General features: G+C 44.6%; 1 protein-coding gene across 2 annotated transcripts in view; it reads right to left on the minus strand.

Moving 5' to 3' along the window:
• The window catches only part of DLGAP1 (DLG associated protein 1), a 435,873-nt gene that overhangs the window by 17,387 nt on the left and 402,000 nt on the right, over positions 1–16,486 (minus strand). For both annotated transcript variants that reach the window (XM_075142050.1, XM_075142051.1), the window contains 2 exons: positions 14,496–14,869; positions 11,172–11,263 (listed from right to left, as the gene is read on the minus strand). In XM_075142050.1, the coding sequence (XP_074998151.1) occupies positions 11,172–11,263; positions 14,496–14,869 (466 nt within the window). The remainder of the gene's footprint in view (positions 1–11,171; positions 11,264–14,495; positions 14,870–16,486) is intronic.

Consider the following 16,486-nt stretch of genomic DNA (forward strand, 5'->3'; position numbering starts at 1 on the left):
AGTTAAAGCATGTCGTTAAGGGCATTGTCCAAATGCCTCTTAAACACTGACAGGCTTAGGGCTTAGGGCACCTCTCTAGGAAGCCTGTTCCAGGGTTTGACCACCCTCTCGGTAAAGAAATGCTTCCTAATGTCCAGTCTAAACCTCCCCCGGAGCAGCTTTGAACCATTCCCACGCATCCTGTCACTGGATACCACGGAGAAGAGATCAGCACCTCCCTCTCCACGTCCCCTCCTCATCGTGATGGCTGCTACCCTTAGGTAGCTTCCTTTCACCTTGCATAATTTCCCTATGTTGGAGCCTCGGAGGGCAGAGAGTAAACGCTGAGGGTAAAGGCAAAAGCAGGGGAGAGAGGAGGTTTGGGGCTTTGGGTTTGGGTGTTTTTTCTTTAAGTAAACAGCACTCCAAATTCGTCAGTCCAAGGCATCTGAGGTGAAGAGGCTGATAGAGAAGGAGCAGAGGGAAGTGTAAGGAGTAAGAGACACCTAATGCTGTTGCAGGGGGTGGTAGTGAGAGCAGATATGACAAGCAGTACATTGTGGAGGGAGTGACTGGAAAATCTGCAGGTAAATAATTACCGAGAGTCGGGGTAACTCTAGAAACTGATGCACTGAGGAACACAGGAAAAATACAAGAGAGGCAGACATCTGTCTTGCCACATGATGAAAGGAGATAAAGAAGGTAGAATCATAAAGTAATTAACATAGATGTTACTTAAATTAGTAACTTTTAGGCTTCAGAATGAACATAGTTTTGAACTGAATAGGGACAGATTCCCACTCCTTCTTCTTACTAATCCAGGATGCCTGCGCACTCATGCAGCTGGTACTTCGCTTTGAATTTGTTTACAATCTCACATTTACTCTTGAAACCAGTGTTAGGACCCGTTTCCCTGTGATATTTTGGCTATTTTGCCCTTACCAGTTCTATTTTTAGTTTAAGCTCAAGCAGCAATGAAAATGCTGAGGAGACAGTGAAGCTGGATGCTGGGCACCATTTCACTCCCTTTCATTGATATTCCACCTTCCCCTGAAGAGCACTAGCCCTTTGACAGCAAAACTTCATCAAGTGTATGTAGTCTGCAGTTGGGAGGAGAGCAGATGGAAGGATGCCGAGAGAGAATTTGATGTCCTATATACCTGATGCATCCAGATACCTCAGGAGGAGTGCAGCAGACTCCAGGGAGGACCTCTATCAGGTCCTGCTGATAGAGGAAATTAGTGGCTGTTGATCTGAGGCTTTGAGAGGAGTAGAGCAAAGCAAAACTGAGAAAAGTTGAGAAGGGCTCTTCAATTAAGAAAAGATGCCAATTCCTCTGCAGAAGAAAGCTACAAGTAGCTTCCCAGACACACCAATCCCTGGAAAACTTTAATAATAGATTGTGTGTGGTTTTTTTATAACGGCCTAGAATACAAACACTTTAATGTAGCGCTGGCCGCTTGCAGTTCTTTTGAAACAGGTGTTGTTAAATGATGCAAAAGTCACGGTTATGCCACTTGTATTTTTGCACGATATGCACCAGCAAACTGAAAACTATGGAGCGAGCAGAACTCTTCAGCTTGGTAGTACTTATCCTTTGACAAGCAGAGCAAAGCATTTTGCTACAGACTGATACAGCAGAAAAAGTTCAAAAGGGAGGACAAGGATCATTGGAGATATGGTATGGCTTCCATAGGAGGAAAGAGATTTCTTGGTTTAGAAAACAGATGGCTGAGGAGGGATATGAGAGCCGTACGAAATCCCGACTAGGTGATGTTTCACCATTTCTCAGAGTGCAAGAACTGTGGGGAGGAAGGCAGCCAGTTGCAAGGCTTAGAGGTCTAAAGATTTAAATCTAGCGAAAGGAAGCACCACTTCACACAATGTGTAATTAAATTGCCACAGGATCCTGGGAAAACCAAAGGTAAAAATAGGTTCAAAGAGAACCTGATCAAATTCAGAGGAGATAGATCCAGGAAGAGCTATTACACAGATGTTGTATCTGGTTTAGGAAGTCCCCGAACAACAGACTGCTAAATTTGGAAAGTCTACTGGGAGAAGTAGTGCTTTATACACACCCTTTATACTTTTCCTAAGTATCTGCTACTGGCCCCTGGCAGAGAAAAGCTGTTAGACTGGTATTAGTGGTTAGAAAGACTTTAGCTTTAGGCTGACATTACAATGAAAATCTTTTGGTCCAGCCTGTGCTGGTTTTTTAAAAAATGCTTTAATTTGGCCACCAACCTGACAAATCCCTTATCTGCACTGAAGTGCGTGCATGCATACACACACACACAGACACAGACACATGCACACAGACGTGTACCCACACAGGCACATGCTCATACAGGATTTCTTTTCAGTCGTTTAGTCAGGGTTCACTGAGAGCCAAGGCATTAGTACACGGTGTACTCTTCCACACCTTCCAGGGTACTGGAGAGAAAAGCAAATCCCTTAATCAAGCCTCATTCCTCTCCATGCCCCTACCTCCACATCACAGCTGTCTTCTACTTTCCCGGGTGCCCTAGACTCTGCTATCCTATTTTAGATGACCATTTGTATTTTCAGTTAACACCCTGGCTTTTCAGTGTACACCAAATCCCAAATGTGAAAACATCAAGGTCTACTTGCCAAAAGGATGTATTGTTGGAGGCACTATATTTCAAAGCTTTCAGGAGTGTACTCTTACTGGGTTCAATATGAGCTAGTACCACCAAAACCAGACTCTGCTCAACATATAAACCAGAATGACCTACTTTTTTTGCCTTTATTTTATCTATATAATAGCATGCTACAGGCTTGCTCGACAGATTCTTGGCACTGGATTGTGTAACCTATCTGTCTTCAAAAGAAAAACAACTTGGCAATAGAATATAGCATCAGTTCAAAATTTAAAAAATACTCCCAAGGAAATGTATGTTGAATGAAATGGAAATGCAGGAAGGCACCCACTATCTGCCTACCTCCAGCACATCTATATAAACTGTCTAATAGATGGTAATTTTAGTCTCTGACATAGCTTCCTCACTCACTTCCAGGATGTTTTACTCTTACAAAATATCATTTGTGTCCCACATGAGTCTTTTTTTTGTTTTGCTCTCAGTTAAAGCTCTGTACCACAGGAGAGCTGCTGAAGCTAATAGGTAAGTTTTCACTGTTTCTACATATACAAAACATTCACACGTCTACCTAAAAAAAAAGTTTTCATAAATTGCTGGTAATCGTTAAAAACAGAGATTTGCTTCTTCCTCTGCTTTCAGGCTTGGCCCTTTTGTAATCAGTTGTGCCCTGCAGGCACAAGGTGTAATAATTACAGCTTCAGAGAACTGCAGCAGATATCTGGCCTCAGGTGCAGAAAGCCATGAAACCTCAGACTGGATAAACCAGTATGGAGAACAACAGCACGATGTGTTTTGAACAGCAACAACAGGGTCACTTGTTAGCATTCGAGACTCTGTTTCTAAGTCTTCTTTTGCTTTCTTTTGAAAAACATATTTACATTTCAATTCAGAGAACTTCTTTCTTTCCTAACCCCCCCAAAAAAAAACCCAGAAAAGATCTAGGTTTCAAACCAATTGATGCATGGTGAGCCTCAGAGGCACTTACATTAAATTCAGCCTGTCTCACTTTACCCATTGGCTGTATTCTTTCTTGGTTGTGGGCTTCCCTGCTAAGGTTGCAGCCACTGTCAGCAGAACAAAACAAACTGCAGAAGGAATTGGCAGATACGGTACCATGTTTTCTAATGGCAGGATCTTCGGCCATCTTCAAGCCACACAATCTTGTGTGCTTTGCTCTATCCCTACCCCTTCTCCCATTCACATGGTCTTTTTTCATCACCAAGAGTCTTAGCAGGGAAACTCTAATCCCTTATGGCAATGTTAGAATATTTAAACTGGAAGGGACCTACAACAATCTTCTAGTCCAACTGCCTGACCAACTCAGGGCTGCCCAAAAGTTAAAGCATGTCGTTAAGGGCATTGTCCAAATGCCTCTTAAACACTGACAGGCTTAGGGCATCGACCACCCCTCTAGGAAGCCTGTTCCAGGGTTTGACCACCCTCTCAGTAAAGAAATGCTTCCTGATGTCCAGTCTAAACCTCCCCTGGCACAGCTTTGAACCATTCCCACGCGTCCTGTCACTGGATCCCAGGGAGAAGAGCTCAGCACCTCCCTCTCCGTGTCCCCTCCTCAGGAAGCTGCAGAGAGCAATGAGGTCGCCCCTCAGCCTCCTTTTCTCCAAACTAGACAAGCCCAGAGTCCTCAGCCACTGCTCACAGGACCTGCTTCCAGCCCTTTCACCAGCTGTGTTGCCCTCCTCCGGATGCATTCAAGGACCTTAGCATCTTTTTTAAATTGTGGGGCCCAGAACTGCACACAATACTCGAGATGAGGCCACACCAGCGCTGAATACAGCGGGATGATCACCTCTTCTGACCGGCTGGTTATGCCGTGTTTGGTGCACCCCAGGATGCGGTTTGCCCTCTCGGCTGCCAGGGCACACTGCTGACTCGTACTGAGCCTGCGGCCGACCAGCACCCCCAGGTCCCTTTCTGCAAGGCGGCTCTCCAGCCACTCCTCTCCCAATTTAGACTTCTGTCCAGCGTTACTCTGTCTCAGGTGCAGCATCCGGCATTTGGACTTGTTAAATTCCATCCCATTAATCATTGCCCAATGCTCCAATCTATCCAGATCCCTCTGCAAGGCATCTTGTCCCTCAAGAGAGTCAACAGCACCTCCCAGTTTGGTATCATCAGCAAACTTGCTAGTGGTGCATTCAACTCCAGCATCTGGATCGTTGATAAATATATTGAACAGCACTGGCCCTAGAATTGAGCCCTGAGGAACACGGCTGGTGACCGGTCGCCAGCCAGATGCAGCCCCATTCACTACAACCCTTTGAACCCTGCCCTCCAGCCAGTTCTTCACCCAGCGCACCATGAACCTGCTCATCCCACAGTTGGACAACTTGTTCAGAAGGATGCTGTGAGGGACGGTATCACAAGCCTTACTAAAATGTAGAAAAATTACATCCACCGCTTCCCTTCATCCACTGGGCGGGTGACCTTATGTTGAAGGGTATCAAATTAGTTAAACAGGACTTTCCCTTTGTGGACCCATGTTGACTGTGTCTGATGATTGCATTATTCTTCAAATGCCTTTCAATAGTATGCAGTATAATCTTCTCTATAATTTTTCCAGGAACTGAGGTTAGAGTAACAGAACTGTAGTCTCCTGGATCTTCCCTCATGCCCTTCTTCCATGCCAGTGGAATAACACTGGCTAGCTCCCAGCCAGCAGGGACCGCTCCAGACTCCCAAGACCTTTGGTAGATGATCAAGAGGGGTCCTGCCACAACATCCGCTAGCTCCTTCAGTACGCTGGGATGAATCCCATCAGGCCCCATGGACTTGTGAACATTCAGCTGATACAGCTGGTCCCTTACAATTTCAGTGTCCAAACAAACGGATGCAAATCAAGAAAACAACCCCATTCCCCACAGCAGCTCATCATCCATTGCTCAGAAGCCACAAGCTACGCTTGTCACTCATGGCACCTGAAACCTCCTCCCTGTCTCCCCTGGGATCCCCGAGGGAAAGGCAGCAGCCTCCGATGGACTCGCCTCCCTGGGGACACCCCACTGCGGACCCGCGATGCCCTTGGGACATGGGAGTGGAACAGGACGAGGCAGGAGTGGGGCGAGTGTGCCTCTTCGGTGGCTGTCTCAGCACCTGCAGGATCTGGGTCCACTGCTAATAAATAACAACGTCAGAATTTCAAGTAATATCCCTGCTTCCGCGCTCTGCCCAGCTTCTCCCTCTCCCACCGCTCATTGTGATAGTGCTGCAACACTGATGCTGGGCTATGCTTGAAGAAGACAGCCCATCGTGCTGAGAGGTTCCGGCCCTACCCAAGACTCTATCGGTGTGGGCCCAGCTCCTTGCCAGTGGTCAGCCCTGCAACAGAAAGCAGCCAAGAGAGGGCAAAGAAAACAGGTATACTGTGGCGGGAAGTCAAGGCCTTAGCACAGTTCTCCACCACCATGTCCCCACTGTCCCCTGCAGACCTGCCATCCTGAGGTGGCCCCTCCGGTCCCCCAGCATGGCAATGGCAGAGCCCACTGACCCAGGAACCGGCACCCGCAGGGCTCAGCCTGCCACTGCTGCAGCAAGTCTGTGCCTGCTCCGCATGCACACAGAGCAAGGGCTGTCCATGCCCAGGAGCGCTGAGCTGCTGCACAGCCCACCCCGGGGCTGAGCTCCCCTCTATCCATCCTGCCGGCACGTGGTACGGTTCCCAGTGACCGAGAGAGTGGGCAGCCATCCAGCCCCATCTCCCTGGCAGGACACCACTCCTTGTTGAGTATCAGAGAGGCTTGAAGTCCAAGATATAAGGGAGTGTGGGGAAAGCAGGGAGGTTTCCAGGGAAAGGAAATGTCTAATGCCATGTGGGGACAGCACGTGGCTGCTTTACACACAGAGATCCCATAATCACTATTTTTTTTGTTTTTACCATATATTGGCCTTTGCATTGCAGAACAGAGGGTGCTGGAGTGCATGGAGGTCGATCCAATTCCAGCAGACCTAGCCGGGTACTGCAACGCTGATCCCAGGCTATGCTTGAAGAAGGGAGCCCGTCGTGCTGAGGGGGTCTGGCCCCACCCAAGACTCTATCGGCGTGCGCCCAGCTCCTCGGCAGCGGTCAGGCATGCTGCGGGCGGGAAGCCGAGGCCTTAGTGCAGCTGGCCTGCGTGTGTCTCCTCGCCATAAATCAATCAATCAATTCGTCTCCATCCATCAATTTCCCTTGAAACATGGTGGAACTTCAAGTGCTGCTTGGGCTCTTTTTCCCCATCCTGCACTGCCCTGCTGCCCCCCAGATATTCACAGGGCATCCACCCTGCCCCTTCCAGCGTGCCAGTAGCACAGCAGCGCAGGGAGGAGGTCACGCCAGAGACCATCCTCGGCGAATACACAGCCTGTGCTGGGCACGTCTCTCACCAGCAGCGTTTGCAGAAGATGGAGGATCAAAGCATTCCTGGGATCTCTCCTTCCTCAAATAAACCTGTTCTAACCTTTGCCTTGTGACACTTTCTGGGCAGCACTGGGGGGAATAGCTGGAACAAGAGGGAGCAACATTTAGTCGAGGCCTAGCACACGAGACCAGGTCAGGGCCCCTAGCTTTAAACAGGGAACATTATTAAGCCTTGCTTTTGAAACTGCCTCTCTCCTGAATACCAGCTCAGTCACTCGCAGCCAGGTTAGAATCATAGAATCGTAGAATGGTTTGGGTTGAAAGGGACCTTTAAAGGTCATCTAGTCCAACCCCCCTGCAATGAGCAGGGACATCTTCAACTAGATCAGGTGGCTCAGAGTCCCATCCAACCTGACCTTGAATGTTTCCAGGGATGGGGCATCTACCACCTTCAGAATTTCTCAATGGAATGGCTTCCACTGTGGAGAACACAGATAGCCAGAAAATGCTGCAAAGGCCAAGGAAATGTCAGTCCCGGATCAGCTTAGTCAAAATGCAGATTTGAAGGTCCTGTTCTAAAGACTGGAGAGTTAAGAAGTTTGAGCATAGGATTGGCCTGCTTTGCAGGGAAGACCCTAAAACGTGAGTATATTTTTTCAAGACAGTAAGTGACCAAACCCAAAAACCTAAATGAAAAAAAGAGAAAAATATGGCTTTATACAGTAACAAAAGCCAAAGATGTGTTTTTTTTTCCCTTGAAGAGACAGAAGAGTGTTTTTGGCTGGTTTGTTTTGTTTTGTTTTGTTTTGTTTTTTTAAGGTTACTCCACCACCATTTCAAATCATTTTACTTTATACCACGCCAAGAGGTATGGTGTGGTAAGCCACACTTTATACCACACCAAGAGGTGGGGCACCTTCCCTCGCCCCACAGAAGCCAGAGAAAATGGAGAAGGACCATATGTCTATGGTCTTAGTCTCCCATGGCAGTGTTCTTACTTCAGAAACTACTATTGTTTCAGCATTCATAAATTCTTCTGATGGCAAACCAAGTACAATTACCAGCTGATGGTATGACTAGGAGCAATGAGCAAGACAATTTTGGGGGTGAGGATGTAACGGGAGGAGATCTTGGGGCCAACAAGGTAAAACGCAAGAGAGACTAAAAGTGATTACAGAGCTATGGGACTGAGTCCCTTGTTCAGTAAGAATGCATGCTAATTGGCCTGACACAATATATGGCTTCTTCTTTTCTGGTTCAGTAGAACTGGTTGACTTCCAACAGCTCGGTTATCTTCTGTAAGTGAGGAACGGAAGGTGGTCCCTTGAGGTCAAGAAGAAGTCGCAGGTAGAGACAAAGGACAAATAGAAATGGACAGAAATGGAAGTGCCCTGAGATTGCACTGATCAGCTTCATTAGATACACGTTTCAAAATTGCCCTGGAAGGGGTGGGTCATGTGAGGAAAGGGGAAGAATATTTTTGTTGGGGTTTTGCTAGCATCATGGGGGAGATCAGGTGAGAGATAAAAGAGTAACAGCAGGAGGTTACCGTTGAAAGAAAAGCATACCAGCTTTTTTGCACAAGAAGGACTGGACAGAGGTTCTGTATATAAATGCAGGAAATCATAGAGCTGCATGTAGGGAATGGGTACGAAAAAGATTATTGAGACCAGGCAGCACAAAGAACTGAGGATAAGATGAATAGCGGTGATGGATCCAGTTGTAATATGGTCAGGTAGCGGTAGGCACATTTATCCTTTGAGCAGTACAAGAGGAGGAGGAGGACTCGGAGTCATTTGTCTTGGCAGGAAGCCCAGGTTACAGAGAGTGAAGGGCTAATGAAAGGTCTGAGTCGAGATGGAAGATGGAAGAGATAGAGCTGTCCTCTGAAGATGCTCTGTTTTTGAGCTACTTAGATCAAGAAATGGAGGCAAAATCTTTTTCTTACTTGATCCAAGCACAGAAGCAGGAATATTTAAAAGGACTTGAAGAGGTAAGACTCCTTAGTGTGAGAATGACTGTCATATGAGGTGAGGGAAAGGGGGAGGAAAAAGCAGGAAGCAAAGAAGAGGAGTGAAACAAATTTTGTATGGTAGGCTTTTGGTGCATTAAGCAAAGAGCTTTCTTGTTTTATAACAGTGCACTTAATAGCTTAGACTGGCACGGAAACATGATCAATTTACTGTATTTATCCTCTTTGCTTTGTCATTCTTCCCTTCTTATTTTATATTTATTTAATATTTCCGAACCCTGGAAGATTTTTGAAAACATTCATTTGTCAAAGATTCAACTCAAAAGGGCTTTTCTGAGGCTCTGCAGATGTTATGGTGCAGGGGCAGGGAAGAATGCACTGTATTTACAATTCTATTCCTGTAACAGATAATCAATACATTGTGCTCTGCTGTGTTAAAAAAAAAAGGCATATGAGTGCCAAACTGTGATGATAAGCCCTTTGTGTCTTGAGTGCACTCATTTTCTAAGGATTAGGGGCTGTCCTTTATCAGCCAGTTCACTTCTAAAAGTCCATGATAGATTGCTGCTTGCCCGCCTGCTCCGAACAGCAGCAACCTCAACTTCATCAGCAAGGAAACCCCCAAACACAGCTGTCAGTAGGTAACGCAGAAATATTGCTTTCTCAGGGCAGACCCTCACAGGCAAATCTTACCTTTTTCTCTGGAGCAATAAAAACTGCAATAGAAAGAGGACTTTGGAAGTAAGGTATTTACAAACAGCCATTTCTTTCTTTGTTTTTCTGGGTTGGGTTTTTTTTTTGGAGGGGAGGGGGAGGGTTGGGCTTTCGGGGTAGTTATTTCCTTTGTGCTCAGGCTGAAGGGAAATGGTCCTTCAGCATCTATTCTAATGTGCTCATTTATCTAGTGCTGGAAGAGTTGTGGGTAAATGGGGCTAAGGTCTAACACATAAAGAAAAGTCTGCCAGCAAGAGATGTTTTAGCAGGTTAATGAGGAACTTGGTAACAGCCTAGCAGGGTCATTGCAAAATCACATTTCTTTTTGCTGAAATCACTTTTGTCTTTTAAAACCACAGGAAAATACTCTGCTACTTTACAGGGAGATTTTGTTGAATTGAAAATGGTGTAGATAACGTGTTATTTTTGAGTATTTTTAGCAGACGTAAAAAAAACCTGTGAAAATGGACATCTCCTCTACTCGCTACTGCAGTTGGCGGGCCAGAGGAGGGCAGAGGGCCCTAATTTTGTCAGCTCAGATTTGCTGCACCCAGATTTTCTCTGGACAGATTGCAAGGGCGACTCTTCCCTCACTGACAAGCGATACTGCCCCGAGGCTTCTCCTACCCTCGGTACAGCGAGTTATCAACAAAATGGCTGCGGGATCCAAAAGTTACACTGTGCCCAAACGGCTTGTGAAAAATGAACAAAGACTTGGGTGGGTGCTTGCAGCCGCAGCAGCAGCAATGGGCAGGCCTGCACGCTCAGAGGCGAGGGGAGAGTGCGGCTTCTCTTCAGCCACTGAGTCCAGCTTTGGGCAGGAATTAGAGTTTGCAGATGTGGTCAAGCATTCAGAGACTTTATGTGTCTGGAAAGTGCCATACACACTTATGCTGCCCTGCAACATAACTGCAATTTGCCATCCAAAGAAACATAACCCTTGAAGACATCAACTATTCTAGATTTCTTTTTTTTAATTTTTGTTGGAGCATAGTTGTTTATGAATTCAGGTTACACTGCAGATTGGAGAGAGAACCAAGTTTTACAGGCTTGATTTTTAATCTCAACAATTTTTTTGCAAGGGAGCAGTTGTAATGCAGAGATGTCTGGATGAGATACCTGAGCAAAAGCAATCAGTTTGGCTCTGCCACTGCACTACTCCACGTGGCTGAAATTATTCTGCTGAAAAACACAGGAAACTTCCCCATCAACTCTATGCTGCTCCAGCCATCCTGAGACTAATACTCCAGCTGCAGCACCTTCCGCTCTTTACGTAGATTTTCTGGGGAAAAAGAGCTTATTAAAAGTATATTGACCTTCACTTTTCTTCCAGTTCTCCCACTGGTCCTGAAGAATCCCCTCTGACGAATAAGAGCTACAGCATTTATAAGACTCAGCTTTTCGGCTGGGTGATCTAACAATTCATCCAGGAAGCAGGTTTATATGGTCATGCGTGCAGGAACTAGGGCTCTTAAAAATTAGTTGTGGCACAATTATTTACTTTAGAAAAACAGTATTAACTTTTACTCACCACTTCTCCTCCTCTACTTGAACTCCTATGGACTGGAACTTACTGGTTGCTTTATTTTCACCTGATTTGGTGGATTCTTCAGCACCATCAACCTTAAAAATAATTAACCAGCTAATTAGAATGTATTTTTGCAGAGATAACACCCAGCTACTTACAATTTCTATGCATGATAACTACTAAGTGTCTGCACATATAGCTTGTACCATAAGTACCTTAATCTAGTCAGATAGTTTATCTATGGTGTGCCCATTTCTGATGTGATTAGTGAATATTCATCATTCTTGTTAATCTATAAAGCATTTCTGGTAAGACAACATTCGGCCTGCAAAATGCAGATGGAGTTTATCCAGTATTTTATGGAGGCTGGATGCTCAGATTTGCCAGAGCAAATCTCTGAGCAGTTGTAACTCCACTTGCTGCGCTCCACCATTTGTTTTGTTTTACCTGTTAGTCTGTATGTGCATACATATGTGAACTCATGTCAAAATTATGTGTTTATTTTGTTTAAATGTTAGTGCCCTGAATCAGAACATGTACAGATAAGATTTAAGGAAAGCAGATGCAGCACTTGGAATGCATTTTCTTTACTGCTTCATCATGCAAACAGGTGGTCCCCAGGAACACAGGCAGGAACTTTATACCACCTCTCCATCACCATGAGGAGATTTATACCAATGGTATAAAGTTAAAATTTAACCACAGATGTGTTTTTGAGCAAAATCACAAACTTCTGGGTCCAATCAGTGTAGCTGTTAATTCCCAATGCTATATATGACATTGTTAGTCATACAAGAAAAAAAATTTCTGGCACATGGAATTTTTGGACCACAGCAGTGTAACGAAGTGATCTGTGGATCCACTCTGACCCCGGGTGTACAAAATCTCCAGCTGTAGTTAGCACCTGTTCCACCAGTAAAAAAGCTTCTTGTTGAGAGCCAATTTAACAGCCTATGCAGGAAAAGTGCTCAAGGAGGGATGAGAGTTACAGAGCTGTTCAGTGAAGTAGGGTATTTACCTGATATTGAAGCTTTTGGGGAGATAACTACGCCTTAAATCCCATAACTGACAGAGAAGCAACCTTTTGATGGAAGGGTTTTGCTTTGCTTTGCTTTACTTTCCTTGCTTCCTAAACAGATTTACAGCAAAGGCTTGTGGTGCCCTAAGAGTGACCGAGGGATGCGGAGGACACGCACAGAGGTTCACTGCAAGGGCACATTAAGCTCATTTATTAGAGGAGGAAGCAAATCAAGAGTATGCCTCTGGCTAAAGCAGCTTGCCCTGCTTTACAGAGATGGGCCAGACTATAACTAAGGTGTATACCTGGTCTGAGTTCAGTCTAAGCCTAAACTAAGGCTCCCTTTACAGTCAGTGGAGAGAGACTGACTTCACACTGCCAGTCAGAGGGCTGACAGCCTACCTACCTATTTTAGGGCAGTTGCCTCTAAGAGAAGTCATTTCTGGCAGCAACAGCAATCTTTCACTCCCACGTTACCCCTTCAGCTGTACCAGCACGACTGCTTGTGCAATGATGCTGCAAAATGGGCCAGACAGCGGACTGGCAAAGTAGTTTTCTTTTATTTGTGAAGCCTATCTGACTCTAAAAATCTCACTGATGGGCAAAACTGGGAGGGTGGCACGGTGCACGGGCAGGAATCCTGTAAGGCTGTATCACTGCTGAAGGTTTTGCTTTATGTAATCTGCTCTTTAGGCATCTCTATTGGTTTGTACACAGAAACTACCCTGACAGCTCCTCAAATACCATCCCCAGGCAGCTTTCACATAGGAGTATGCTGGTCATCTGTAAATCTCAAAATTTTGGAGGGGGATTTTCAAAGGCTTTAACAGCATTTGAGGCTCTGGTTTCCTCAGACCTCGGGAAACTGAGGCCCCTATACCTCTCAAAAGCAGCATTTGTTACTTGCAGTAACACTACCTTAAGAAGAGACAGCGGGGAGATGGTGTCTCAAGAGCCACGATTCACATTACCATTGTTCATTTTGGCTTCTGCAAACATGGAAATTATTTCTTCCTACCCATTACTTTGCAGGGTGTTTGCCTGCTAAGGAGTCTTTGTTGCTTTGCTCAGTGAAATGAGAGATTAAAACAATAAAATGGCACCTTAGGCTTGGCTGGGTATGGGAATAAGTAATAGAAGAGCTTTCCTCTATCCCTGTCCCACCTGGATCTTGCTCCTGTGTTTAACACTGAACATCAGCCCTTCTTTCAGAATATACCCAAAACAAACAGCTGTGAAGCAGAAAAAGGCTACAACAACGGTAGTAAACTGAACCCACAGGCAATAGTAATCATTGCCCTTCCAAGAAGAAGTAAGAGAAAAGTCACAGCTTCTCCAGGAGCTGCCCCTGGGATGGCATACTTCTACACAGCGCCTCTCATCTCATCAGACTGATGCAGAGATTTCACGGTAAATTCTTAGGCTTTGCTAATCAGATAAGCCTGTCCAGGCACATAGTGCTGTGCTTACAACCTCCATCTGCAAGAAAAAAAAATCATGTCTTCTTGTGAAGGCTGATAAGCTGTGGATTGCTATTCTGTTTGCTTCGGATTCATCTCCCATCAAAATCTGTGCTGATTCTCAGTTGATTGTAAGTTCAAGTACTTTGTTGCAAAAGCTAATCCTGCAAGCAGATAGTTGGAGTTCTATGCACATTCTTTCGGGGGGGTATGGGAAAGATTAATTAAGAAAGCAGATTAAATTGGTGTAGTTTATTTGCTCTTCTCCTTTCTTAAATAGGAGCTAACATTGGCAGGGTTAGTTTTCTTGTTTCATTCCACTAGAGGTAACAAAATGTAATTTTCTTTAACAAGGGCAAATCAGAAGGAACTTATCCTCGGCTCTTGAGGCTGAGATAGGAACAATGCTGCCTCATTCAAGTGGCTACCAGTCATTACGAAATGCATGAATAAGCAGTGACAATTAATTCAGTGAGGCTGGACGAAAATATTTTTTGGGTGATAGTGTAAGGTAAATCATTGTTTTACACATTCCCTTTCGATGATTTAATTCATGCCTTTCTGACCCCCGCTGTGTTATGATTCATAGATTAGTGCTCATGTGTATAATTTAACAGAGCTGAATAACAAGCAGCAAGGAGACTTAAACAAATCCTCACATCTGATGTTTTTACGATAAATTAGTAAAACATCATTAGTACCATGCAGAATGATTACGCTGCTGCAATTTCTACATAGGTACCTGTCAGGAAAAGAAGAAAAATACACAAAACATTGCATAATGAGCAGTAAAACAAATGTAGAAATCTAAAACAATGGCAGGCATACAATCCATATCCCAGACCATACCTGTATTCCAATAGATAAGCATCTGTTTTTCTTGAAGTGGTCCTTCTTTCTATCTTCTACTGCCACGGTGGCAATGGTTGTAGTGGTGGTGACAGTGGCGGTATTGTTGCCCACATGTTGACTTGCAGGGCCATGGATCTGCGCGTTGGCAGCTTCAATAGCAGCTGTTAGCGCCTTCATACTGTCCAAGCTCTCCGTGGAGTTGCTAAGCCCAGACTGACTGATGATATCTCCCCTCTGTCCATGCCCATCCATATATGCATCTTGGGCAGACTCTGTGCTGCTCTGGGCTGTGATGGAAATAAATGGTTTGGTGGTAGTTCTTGGTGGGACTGGAGGCGGTGTCTTCTTATAGGTGGTAATGCAGGATGACACTGGAAAGAACATATGAGAGCTCTTGATTTATTGATGCTGCAGGGAAAATGGATGCAAATATGTTCTCAAAGCATCAGTGAGCGTGGTCAGAGCAGACGTAAAGAGGACACTGTTAGCCAAAGAGCCCCCAAAAGCTCCAATGTAAGTGCCACGGAAATACCTCATTTACCAGTGTCCTCTGTTCCTATGGGTGTGAGTGGCAGAATTGACAGCAGAGGGAAAGAAATAATCTATTTGCCAAGTTCCTTCTTAGTCTTTCTAGGATTGTTCTCTCCAGTATATTTTCTACTAACTGTTCTAAGTCCCATGGGAACAAGTCCTTCCACCAAAATGTTTGTTCTGCTCATGGCTTCCAAACAAGATTCACAAGGATGATGAGTCTCCAACCACTTATCCTAGCTAGACTGTACTTCATGCGGTTTTATTGCAATTGTTTTCTGTCTCTCTACCCTGTCCTACCGTATTTACCAAGTTTATGTAGAATTTTAAACTACATTTTTCTGATCAGAGCAAGATCCCCAAACCATCCTAGGTCAAAATCTGTTAACGCTCACCATGCTTGGACTTGTGTATTTCTTACTGTATAATGTCTCACTTGTTGCACAGACTTTTCAAATACTTTGAAATGCTTTGTAAGCTGCTGAGGACATATTTAAAACAACATGTTGCCACACCTAAATTGCTCATCATAAACATAACATATCCGTTCTGGAAAAAAAAATGCTTAGTTTTACACACAGGGAGTTAGTGTAATGAAGTCAGTGGCTAAAGCCTGTCAGTCGGTGGGACTACTTAGAGGAAAGTGTAAGTATAAATGTTTGCAACAACACAGGCTTTAATAAAAGTTTATAAGGACTCCTCTTTTCATATTTTGAAGGCCATGCTCTCTATATGGAGGCCGTGCTTCTATATGGATTTAGAAGATTAGCTTGAGGTTCCCAGGTTAAAAACTATTGGTCTGTGTTTACAGAATTACATGCAGAAAGCACTACATGGAGATAAAAACATCTTCCTTTAAGGGATAGCTGGCAGCTTTGCATTACTGAAGTCCTGGAATGCTTTCAAATGAGGAAAGAAAGTCCATTAAGAACAAAAAACAATCATGATATGCTCTGTTTTTTAAGAAAATAAATGCAGGCATGAACCTGTGCAAAGTTCAGACACAAACATGTTAACATAAGTTCTTATTAACAGTAATCATATGGCAAGAAATGATTCATCAGATCATTTTAATTGGCAGACGTCTATGCCACCCACATAAAAGGTAACTCTACTACAGCTGTTCTGCTCTCTGTTTGCACTGTACGTGCTTGTCGAGCCAGAAGCCATTATGGTATTAATTTCACTAGCTCAGATCCATATGCCTCATATCTCCCGATAGCTGTAGGAGTAGTTACAGCGTAAAAGGTGTTTCCAGGGCATGAAATCACACAGGATTTTTTTTAAGGACTCTAGTATAAGTTTCTGATAACATGTCTGAACCCATGTTAAACATGTTGAACGCTAATGGAAAAAGTGTGTTTCACTAAGGTAGTGAGGGTTTTGAAACTATGATTCACTTCTGAAGAATCAAACAGAAACCACAGCATCTTTGAAAGAAGAGATGGCTAAAAATG

This window comes from Calonectris borealis, chromosome 2 (genome assembly GCF_964195595.1).
Source record: "Calonectris borealis chromosome 2, bCalBor7.hap1.2, whole genome shotgun sequence".
Taxonomy (NCBI): domain Eukaryota; kingdom Metazoa; phylum Chordata; class Aves; order Procellariiformes; family Procellariidae; genus Calonectris; species Calonectris borealis.